Source organism: Atheta coriaria, unplaced genomic scaffold, assembly GCF_025399875.1.
Source record: "Atheta coriaria isolate IRGN ID8LTWV9N9 unplaced genomic scaffold, Caltech_Dcor_3.1 hic_scaffold_1_pilon, whole genome shotgun sequence".
Classification (NCBI taxonomy): domain Eukaryota; kingdom Metazoa; phylum Arthropoda; class Insecta; order Coleoptera; family Staphylinidae; genus Dalotia; species Dalotia coriaria.
Window position 1 is genome coordinate 7,010,470 of NW_027045443.1, and position 12,187 is coordinate 7,022,656.

The 12,187-nt window shown below is 40.8% G+C and overlaps 1 protein-coding gene across 1 annotated transcript; it reads right to left on the reverse strand.

The window, feature by feature from the left end:
- Window positions 1-3,246: 3,246 nt before the first annotated feature.
- LOC135793631 (MOXD1 homolog 1) lies at window positions 3,247-9,122 on the reverse strand. The gene is given in 10 exon segments (XM_065304663.1): window positions 3,247-3,879; window positions 3,952-4,094; window positions 4,097-4,231; window positions 4,234-4,472; window positions 4,474-4,963; window positions 5,030-5,315; window positions 5,387-5,448; window positions 5,451-5,562; window positions 5,635-5,790; window positions 8,417-9,122. Coding segments are annotated over 10 exon segments (2,178 nt in total). The 5' UTR covers window positions 8,804-9,122; the 3' UTR covers window positions 3,247-3,711.
- Window positions 9,123-12,187: the final 3,065 nt, after the last annotated feature.

Below are 12,187 nucleotides of genomic sequence, written 5' to 3' on the forward strand. Positions count from 1 at the left end.
CCTAGGCATGGTAGTTATTATACCAAGTTTATGGTCAATTGTTCGACCATCATAGCTCCACTTCGACAACTGTTACAAAAGGACAAGAAATTCGAATGGACAACTTCATGTGAAAAATCAATCATTCAATTAAAGCAGGAAAGGTGCGACTAATGCAGTTCGACCCGGATCTACCAGTACAGCTTGCTTGCGACGCCAACCCTACAGGAATTATAGGCATTCTATCACATCTAATTGGTGAAGAAGAGACGCCAATTGCTTTCGCATCAAGAGCCATAACAAAGGCAGAACAAAATTATTCTCAATTCTATCGCGAAGCTTTGGCAATCGTATTCGCTCTCGATCACTTCCATCAATACATATTTGGTAAACAATTTATCTTGGTAACGGATAACAAACCACTTTCAAGATACTTTCACGAAAAATCCAAGATACCGTAAATGACATCTGCCGGACTTCAGAGGTAGGTACGCAACTTTTAAGTAGCTTCGACTACAAAACTCAGTTCAAGTGCAGCATCGAAAACGCGAAGGTTGATTGTGTATTCAGAGCCTCATTGATATTCGATGAAAAACAGTTTCGCTTCAACTGTGAAGTACATCAATTGTGCGAAGAAACAATTCAACAAATTTCGACAGAAGGACTTAATTACCAAGCGATTCTAGAGGAGACTCTTCGTCTATATTATAGTCAATTAAATGCAATCATCGAAAACTTATGATCCAGTCAACACACAGATTCTGAATATACATTAGATAATGGCATACCAAAATGAAACAACTTGCATGGCGCACAAGCCAAAATCTATAACAGAAAAATTAAAATAAATTATGTTCTGGTACCGCGCAACACCATCGGCGGATGGAAAAACTCCGACTAGTACGCTCCTACTAGGTGCGACCGTAGGTGGTGGATAATGGAACGCTCGGAAGTTGGAAACAATTCTAGGTACCGGCGATGCCAGCGCGAACCAGCGTGTACCTACTTATACCCTAGTGGAACTTTGCCGAGGTGGAATAATGGATTGCCATTACCTATATGCCGGCATACGGTTGCGAGGCGAACCCCAGCATACGTAAAGGACAATTACCAATAGCGACCCAGTGTGCGTATAGCCTAAACCCGCGCTTGTAAATTGTATGCACTTCGGCTTGAGTGTATGCATTTTTGATAGAATCTTGCAAATTCTAAGGGTCCTCTACGCAACATAGACTATCTGGCTGCAATGCTTAAGGTATTTAGTATGGCTAATTTATGTAGTCGACGATGGTAAAGCGGGAGCCGAAGCATGTACCTATATCCGTACCGTTAGCTAGTGCGTATACTCTGCCACCTCCCGCAGCATCGTAGAGGTAGCCTGAGTGTGGCCGGTTCTCGCAATTAGGGAAGTTTGGGTGGCAGGGGTTTCGTGACGATGGACGCGTTACTCGTACCAGTCAAAGCGGAGTTCAGTACCATATCACTTAGAGTTCAGTTCCAAACACTGGGATACGAGGCTCCTCCGAGAGTCCTCGGCGCTTGTTTGGCGGGAATCCAAACCGTAGCACCTACTGACTTAAGGCCTAACGGGGAGGGGAGTCGCGGTGAAAATCTGCAAGCAGATAAATGTATTTAAATAGGCCAATGAGAATCAAAAATCAAGTTAGATACACTAAAACCAAATAAAGTTGAAAGAAATCAACCAATTACCAGGCGCCATCGACTTTTAAGCGTGGGAGATCGCGTACAAACAAGGTTTTATGCCCCGAATAAGGTAACCTGGAAATATGGCGTTATCACCAAGAAAATGAGAAAACTACACTACTCCGTCAAAGTAGATGATGGACACGAATGTCGCAAAGCCTACAGAAATAACATCTACGCCAGATCTAGAACAGGAAGCTAGGAATTCGGATTATTTAGATTTGACACCCATACCCGGAAATGCAATCAAAGAACAAGGAATAAACCTACCTATCTGCGCGATTATGTATCAAAATAAGCATGTGAGATGCCCTCTGGGATGCGTTTTTGACATTTTTCAATTGTAATAGTTCCTTACGTTGTTCTCGTTTATGAATGTATGTTCGTTATTCAACATTCTTCAATTGTGTAATTCAATTCTAACTACTCAACCATTCACTCGACACAACACTATTGTTGCGCTCCACACGCTTATCAAGGTTCGTGTGTAAACAACTTTTTATCGCTTTGAATCATTTTCATGCTGCGTTTGTGCGAACGTTCGAATGTTTTAGTCACTTCTTATTTGCACACGGCTTGTTACTATTCTGGCATTCATTTCGACTAAATTAATTCACTTTCTTGGTATGTTTTTGTTGTTAATATCTTCTTCCATCTTGATACGCCCCGTTTCATCCTTTTCTAAGTGTGGTCAATTTCATTTCATTTGTGTATGTCGTATTAAATTTTGATCACCAAAAGCCTCTGGAATGTATACAGTCGGTCGCTTTTGTTTATTCGGCAAAACCGTTTTGCACTCCCAACACAAGTAGAATAACGCGTCGCAATAAATTTAGGTGCGCCGTTTTACTCTAATCGGTGTGTGTTCACAAAACTTAAGTACAAGTTTCATGAACTTAAGTAGGTACAAAAGGCAGGTCCTATTTAAATAGGTTTAAGTCTCCTACTTCTCTTAGGTGTGTGAATGATAAATTTTTTGATATTTGGGTGCTAATCTTTTCAGTTATCAGGATATTCACAAAATATAGCTATTGGTTGAGTTTTAGGTCTCGCTTTTACGAGGCGAGAACGAGACGAAACGAAAATATGTTGCTCTTGTGTGAAGCCTGTGAATGAGCCGTCAGTAAATGCCCCTTTATATCGGAAGTGTTGTTATCTTTTTGGCTTATAATTTTTCACTTAATACACACTAAAGATATTGCTTTTCTCTCCTTTAATGGTTCAAGTGTAAAAAATTTCAAACTATGAAATTTTTTAAGTGGTTAATCAACAGTTCTAGTTTCACTTATTTCATCCTTCACTTTTGTTTGACCTTCCCTCTTTTATTGGGTTAACATCACTAACAATCACCCTCGACGACATTTTACTGTATCTAAAGTCCATTACTTGTAGATCTTCACTGTTCAAAAGTTTGCGTTAAACTTCATAGATTCTTATAGAAGAAGAGCGAATCTTTACGATGTGCCATCAGAGTCCCCAATAATCAAGATTTATCAATAAACTCAGTGCATATAGACTAAAACTCTCTGAGTTAAAAATCCATTTATAAGTTAATTAAGTAAGTTTAATTAGTAATTAAGTAACTATTTTATTTCATATTGAAAGTATACATTCCAAAAATGCTTATTCACTTTTGGTCACATGTTAGATATAATCGTATTTCATCAGCAAAACATAAGTATTACTCACAGCTTGTTTTAATTGACATTGTTATTCTGGTCTGGGCTGCGAAGTCTTCGGATTTTCGAATTTTACAACAAAGGACAATACTAATAAATATTATATAATTCTAGTTTTTGGTTTGACCGTTTCAATCAGCTTCCTTTTATCATCATGACTACACACTAAGAAAGCTTAGTTAAATAATAATTTACGAGAATATTTACAAACAGGAGCGAACATAATTAAGTTGAATTGTACACTATTCACAAGGGAGTCGAGTTAAGGAGAAGTGAATTTAACTTAATGACCAAATTATATGAAGATGCAAGGTTTGTAGTCGCCATAATATCGCAGTTTGATGGCAAATCAATGCGCACGCGACATAATCACATTCAATGCGAACACGGCAACTACCATTAAGTACACAGCGGATGGTGTAAAGCTTGAGGATGAATAACTGGATCTGTAACTGCATCTAAGCGTATTGTTACTGGTGAATGGTTGAAAATCCGGGAGTTTTTCTACGTTCTCTTTCTGAAAAAATAATTTAAATTAATATAACAAACTATTGTGTACTGCTGTAGACAAAAGAATGTAGAAACTTACAATATCCTTAGTATCGTTTCTTCGTTTACAGAATGTTAAGTGCAGTCCTTTATAAAAGTACTCCTCAATTTTCTGTGTCAGCTCCTCGGCGTGATACGGAATGTCCTCCAAGTGGGCCATAAACGTTTTGTTTTGAAACTCGGGGGCTCCTTAATTATCAATTGGTCTAAAATATTGAGTCCGCTATTGTCGTGCTCGCCTTCGCCCTCAATAGTGAAGTCCTTCGCATTTTGTAGCGCTTTGATAGCACGGGCGTTTGCTTCAGGGGAGTTCTCATCCCTGGCTTGTACTTGAATAGTGGTGCTTTGGTCGTTGGTGGCGTGATTACTTCGTTGGTACCATCAAGAAATATCTTCTCTATGTCGTTCATTTTCTTATCGTAGAACTCCTTGACTCCCAAAGTCTCAAAGAATGTCTTAATTGGCGGCATTGAAAAGCAGCCGGATAGCTGCGTCTTTGGATAGTGCAGTACAAACGCTAGACACATTTCTTCACTCGTAGAATATCCGCCTAATGTGGGTTTTACGACCCATCGTTGAATAAGTACATTCGGTAATAAGAGAATCCGTTGGCAGAATAGAGATTTCTTGCGGTAACCGCCTACTCTGCTGGTAGTTGAAGTCATAGTGATTGTCCTCCGCCAGTGGAAGCAATTCTTTATTTGCGCGTATATGTCGCAGCTTCATTTTGCGACCGGCAAGATGTGAGTGAAGCAAGACGGACACCACATTGATTCCAGTGGATGGCAGCATCTTGCTACAATCTAAACTGCAGTAACCTGCCGATTTGTACTCAGGTTGCAGAGGCGGAACAACGTGCAGCGCACTGAGGGCCACCCCTGTAACAAGGATACCGGCGTCGTGCTGGCGCAGCTTGTGAGTGTAGCGAACACGTAGCCCAGTAGTGTCCACGGCGCGCTTCAACGTAGGGTTGTCAAAGTGTACTTCAAGCATGAAATAACTATGGACTCGTTCGCCTAACGGCAGACCCACATGGGATGGATATGTTTCGCCTACAAAAATTGGAACAGCCACGTATTACTTCTCGTCAATTTGTAAACTTAAATCAAATTATTTACCTTTTGAACCGACCGCCCATGCAATCACCGTCGTTTGGCAGTTTTCCCACTTGCGAGGCATTTCTTTGGAATAGCATGGCACTCCCTCAGACCGACTGTAAGTCTCCCAGGTGGTCGCGTCGGTCGGATCAATGTTACATTCGTGAAAGAGCATGTGGTGCACGTAATTACTGTGATTGAGTCCAATTATTGGTTCGTAGCCAACAATATGATGCTTGGTTTGCAGCGAAGGGGCCTTGAATATCTTGCACCAGTACATGGTTTTCATATCCTGTTTTACCTCCACCTAATTAAAATTACATTTACATTACTTAACATTTTTAGCTGTAGATACATTTAGGCCTTGCGGAATCTTACATTGTTCATAGTGACCTCCCAGTCCCGCACGTGTTTAGGAGCATCGTACTTTGGCAGCGGGGCGGCGCCAACAGATGCAGACTCTGCACGCCACGCTTCTCGCCGTGATAGATGAGTTCGGTAGGCCAATGTGGGTCGTGGTCGTGCAGCGCCCATATTACACGCACCGTATCGCCCTGGAAAATCATCATAATCAAACAAAATTGCGGGGTATTCGCCAAACAATCCTTTTAATATCCTCCACTCACATTGAGCACATAATCGTGCGGATCGCACGTGTCTAAGGCACGCCGGAATTCCAATATCGTATGCGTGTCGTTTTGAATGCCGTGTAGCAGTCTATAGTTGTCGACGTCATCTTTAACTGGAGCACTGCCTTGACTCTTGCTTACTCCATGATAATCCTGGAAACATTCACGTATTCAGAACAACGCTCATTGATGAGAACATGATAATTAATTTCATGCGGCATGGACATTTCTGGCGCGGTCTTTGACTTAAGTGTGAACAGAAATAAAATTCGTAGCGTGTAGTAAAGTGCGGCAGGTAACAATGAAAAGGTAACAATGCTACGCACTCAAGTTTAGTGATTTCCTGTTTACTACGAAGTCGAACAACTGCCGCGCATCGTAGCCGTTCTAACAACTTCCTCACACTCGTATTTGTCATTTGAAAATCGAGCACTTGCACTTCATAAAACCCGCGAGATGTAACACTAGCGAAAAGCAAGCGCGTAATAATCAGAAACAATTAAACATTTACAGTCGAGGTCGAATTATTTGTTTGCTTTTTGTGTTAAATTATAATTGTTGAATGATCAGATATCCAAGTGCGCAGGCATTAGATAATTAATTTGTTACTGAATCGCCTGGATAACACAACAACAACATCGCGCCTCGGAAACAATGACTTTGCTCTTCATTCTATATTCCACGCACACTCTTGAGTCCATTGTTTAACATTTAATCAACGTTGAAAATCAGTATTTATTATTCTCGGGGAATGCCATCGGCCTGCGCGATATTCGAGTTGAAGTGAACTGCGAGGCTGAATGCAAAGTATTTTTAATGGACTATTCAAATCCCCTTCGAATAAAGGTTTTGTTTTCGCTAGGTTGCTGCGGATTTCTATGATCGGTATGACCAACCCTTGAACAAATGGAACCGCTGCAGCTGTTATGTTCAATTCAATTTTATTTTTCTGACATTATTCATTACAGCGAAACAAGTTGCTGAACGCCACAAACACATGCCACTTACTTAGAGTACTGCAATTGCCGTGTTACTAGGGACATATTCGACGCTCGTGGTCAGGGTGTGTATCGCGACAAAATTGGGTAACAACTATTGCAATCTAGTGCGGAGCAAATGTTTAAAAATAACATGGTTGGTTGTGCCTGCACTTGCGATGAATGGGCCCCTAATTGGAGCGGTTTCGCACGAAGGAAAGTAACATATGTTACATTAAGATCCTTTCAAAAATTCGAGCAGGTGGTGACGCAGACTGACAGGAGGCATAAAACCTAGGGAGACTATGACTAACACAATTATTTCAAAATATTTTTGCTCAAAATAAAATTCTATATGCTATAGTACGAGTATAATGCACACAACAACTCTAGCGCGGTTATTATGAGAGTAGTCAGTCATTTTGTAAAGTACATAGTTTGTAAACTACTGGTGGTATTGAATTAATGTTAAAACTCTCTTAGAGTTTGCGGAGAGTATCGCTTTTTATATTGCACAATTAATTTAAAACATTCGGCAAGCATTTCCTACGTTTTCAAAGCTACTCAAAGTGTCACACGCATTCCTACCAGATGTAGTATTTTCGTTTGTATTCTTTGAAGAGGTGAACTGCGTTTGAGTTCGTTGAAGTTTTACTTAATTCGATGATCAGACGGACAAAGCTCCCAACGTTTATTTACAACCACATTTTTAGCGGCTTAGTGGTCACACTGTTTTAATTTCAATACATATTTGCTTAAGTTGGCCTTGTAAACGAAATGAATTAAATAATCCCGTAGATAAATATGCATAAAAATTAATTGGACGTCTTTGGCAACCGGTTATGTCTAACAGCTCAATCTTTAACCACCGGATGTCGAACAACATCCTCTGCTCTTAAATTCGGATAACTATCAAACGAGTTCACATTAAGGTGATTGAATGTAAAGGAAACGAATGAATAAAAAACTCTGGAGGCTGAATTGAATTACGACTCGCCATTTTCTATTGAATTTTGAAGGGGACGAAGGGTCAAAAACTTCAAGTATCCGTCGGAAACCGGAAAGTACCTTCCGCCACAACTTTTTAAAAGCGTATACATTTACTTTATGAAATGCTTTAAATGTGTCGTTGTCTGGGCCGGAACAGGTGCAACCAACGTAAAATAAAAATAAAAATACTGAAATATTTCACGTTTCTTTCATGCATTAACGTTTTAACATAATTTCGTGCATTAAAATTTCCGGCATTCAAACTTAATTGGCATGTAAATACGCGAATTCGAATGTTGTCATGCCAATCGCTTCTTTTCACTCGATTCAGTCCCGCATTTCGGTTAAGTAATAAAAATTGTTTGCGGTCGTGTAAAGGAAGTATAAGCAACGAAAAAACTTGGTTAGGCTGTCTTTGGCATCGTATGCTTGTTCCACAAAGAATATACAAATCAATGAACTTGAGGAACGGAAAAGCATAAAAGTTCTTATAAAGAAATAAACGATATGGCGTTTACATCCTGTCAGCCCTTCGAGTATTCGCTTCACGCTGCGCTGGCAACTGGTGGACGTTGTTTTACGGTTTTAATCGAGTTCCAGCCGCAGGCACGAAACGCTGAATGACAAAGGGACTTGAGTGACAATAAAAGAACAGTGTCCCTTGCTATTGTCGTGACTCAAGCATGCCGAGGGAATTTCGGTGGCAACGACTAAATGAAATAACTGGTTTCACAAGTATATCCCTCAATAATAATTCTTGGAGCTTTCGTCTGGTAAAATAAAAAGCGCTGTTTAATTACACATGGACTTACCATCAAATGTGTGCGGCCGGTATTATCATCGACATATCCGATTATCATATCCGCGTGCTCCATGTCACCGTTGGTGCTGAAGCCTAATCCAATGTATCCACGGGTACGCGCCTCCACGCGGAAGGTGATCTCCCCGTGGCGAGGCTTCCAACGTAGCGTCACGGCACCGGAAAAATCCAAAACAGCGCTGTGGGTCCATTCTGTATCCTCTTCGTGTTGATTTTGCACGACATTACGTTTGGCACGCACCCGTCCCCGATGTCCGGGGATTCCTTCATTAACCTGGTTGGACTCTCCGACATGCCGAACATACTCATCCAGCAAATCGCAACTCGTTATCACGACAACCGCCAGCAGTATTAGACTAATCAGCCAGTCAGGCAGCATGGTGGGCCTTTGAGCAGACGCAACTGCTATCGCGATTTCAACGCTATTTAACGCACAATGTTGATAGACGCACGGGCGACACTAGTTCATTGTAGTGCACGTTTTGTTTGTTAGACCGGATGCGAGATCCGCTGAGAATGTGACGAGCGCCTGCCACCGACGACCAGGCAAGACTGGTACTTACCTACTTACCATGGACCGGCGAAAGACGTGCTTGCTGGTACTCGCGCTCACTTTTCGTACCTACCGGCTGGTCGTTCTTGATTGGTGCGGTGGGTATATGCCGACTGGTGCGACCGGTGTGTTGCGCACACTGCAACTGTTCGCAGCTACAGTCTTGTAAATGTGGTAGTTGAATTGCCATGGGCTGGGGCACGACAGTTACGGCGGTGTGTGGAAACAGCACCAACGCATCAACGACGCCGAGTGCATCATTGCATCCCATACGGTACCGACCACAAGTTTTACGACACACACAGTGCTCTTGAATGTGGGATTGAAAAACCAACCAAATCATGCCTTAGCTGAACTCTTGAAGATCCCAAAAGTTTATGTAGCAGATTGTATCTTTAGTTCATTCATAGTTTCTGCTCTCGGTTCGCCTGCACGCTTCTACATACCTTCTGTTTTACTTGAAAATGTATTTCAACGTTGAGCCTTGATCGCCCTGGTGTCTGTTTGAACTGACTCATTGGTAAACGGATTTAAAATTAAATTAAAAACATGATGTTCCAACTTCCTGTACAATCCAAGCTCAAACATCCGCTTTATCTTCGGTTTCAGTTATGTCGCGTGCCTCCCCAACATCCTCTTTCACGCTTCCAAAATATTATTTCGTGCATTTTAGCAACCCATCCATCAAAGCATCCTCAATATGGTACCGCCAGACTGGTTATGGTGGTGTTGCGTCTTGCAGACGTACAGAAATATCATGGAAATCACTTCGTTGTGCGCTGAAACAGGTAAGCCTAATTTGCCGGAAGAAGCACTCGACGTGCCTGCCTTACATCGAACCCTCTCAGTTTTTCTAAACGTGTACGCAACGTTCACACAGATGTCGATTTATCTATCGCACATCTGCCGTTTACGCGTAACGCAGCCGGCCTTTTCATTATTTAAGTCCACATTGCGCTGAAGCTGTACCTTAAATGGCCCTAAGCATGGTTTCATCTAGTCGATTCAGTACCGGCACAAACACCGAACCGAAAATATTTCTTTGATTTCGTACAACTTTGTGTTAAGCTTACCCTCATATCGGATCAATGGTGGTAGGTATAATGTCGCACATTCCTTAATTTTGGAGACAGGCGGAAAAATGACTCCCGTCTATTTTTATTCTGTTCATGCCAACATTCCAGTTCTTTACTCTTCTCATGTTTTTGTTGTTCGCGTTTTTCATTAAATGGGTCTAAAAACTATGGAATGTAATACACCCTTGGCAGTTATAATCCGACCGTTTGCGCAATTTTACCTGCCAATTTCTAGAAAGTCAAATCCACGCAATTCTGAATTCAACAATAGATTTCAACAATAGCCCAAGCAGACATTTTCCATATTCTGTGGGTAGGTACTTGTTGCATGGTATTTGAGGAATGTTTTAGAATTTACCAAAGTTTTGCATATATAGTTGTCGGCGATTTATTTTACCGTCGTTCAAGTGCAAGAAGTTTGTCCGTGAACACATAAGTAAATAAAATTGATGAGATCAGTATTTAGCTAGAACATTACTAACGTAATTACACCATAAATAAGGCACGCTATAAAAATGGTTCACTGTTTTGCTTTCCGTGGAAATTTCCAGCAGAAACTGCTCTCTGCATAATTTTAATCGTTTGATATTTTCTTAATATTATATGTAACTTTGCTGGCTGGAACAATCTGCGTCGTCTTTTTATTTACCCTCGTATCATAGTCGCACGTAGGCGGTAAGTATTTATTGCTTCGCCCTCTCGCTCGGAATCTTCCCTTCGTGAGTATGCCAGAGACGGGCATCTTGATACTTGAGCGTATGTACAGTTAATTATGCATGTGCGTTTAGTTGCGTCCTATCAAAGTGCGCAAACGTGTGGGGCGCAAAATGGCGTGTACCGACTACCTGAGATATGTAACGCAAGTGAGAAGAAGTTAGCGACTTGAAAGTGAATTCTTAATATGGCAATTAATGCGTGGTGGTAGAAGTTGGCATAATTAGGTAACTTAATTAACTTCAATTATGTCACACATCATCGTTTCACCTACTGCTAATCTAGTTGTGAACTTTTTGTCGCGATGGTAAGATAGGAGTTTTCCATTTTGTTTCCACCGCTGAACATGACGTCAGTGTTTCGTTTAAAATGGAAGTCAATTTAACAACACTTGTGTAAATACAGTCAACGTCAGGTATTAAAGTGTAATTTCTGCGCTGTGCAAACAAATATATACACAGATTGCAGATTGCTGTAGGAAGGGCATTCACTGCTGCTCAAAATAGCCTAACACGTGATTCACTCTTCATAGACCCGCACGGAATGAAGCGCCACAAAAGGTCGCTTGTCCCTTTTAGAACATGATTGTCGCCGAACACGTCAGGAGCAATTAATTGAGAACGTGATTAGGTTTGAACAATAGCCGCGGCGCCAGTGCTGTATTTACAGTTCAGCAATTATTACCTTTATAAATCGCCATCCATTACGTAATCAAAATTTTACCAACCGCTAGATTTGAGGCCGATTTGAAAAAATCAAAATGTTCATTTCCATTGTACAAATGTCCAAGTCCGGTCATGATTTCCTCATATATTGGCTTCTGTACATCCTTCATTAAGCGGTAAGTAGGTGTAGGCGTACGCGAATAAGAGCAGCTTTGTACCCATCATACGGGTAGATTACTCAGTATTTTCTACCGCCAGTTGTTGACGTTTTAATAACGTGATGACGAGATAACACACCGGAAAATCAAATACAACAACGATTATAAAGATGATTTGATTGCGAGAATAATAACAAAATTTGATACTGTAACACGAACGGAATATTGTTCAATAACTAATATCGTAATATGTGGTTAAATCGATAGATAGTCACTAACTTTATTGGTGCACTTTGTTCTCATGTGTTCTGTTTATAAATGTATCGATGTAATTTGCTTCAGCTTTGTGGTTCGTTGGATCAAACTCGTGATATCATAATGTGCATTAAATTTAGTTTAAGCGATTAACTAAGTGACGTTTTGTCATTAATGAGGGTTGTGCTTTGTGAAACATGCAAATGTAATTTGGCATATCCCGCTCTATTTCAACTTCATATGCGTACATCAATTCAAAAGACAGGGTCATGCAGGTATCTGATATTGAACTGCCAGAATGCATTTTAATATATAAATTTGTTAATAAATAATACTGGGTTC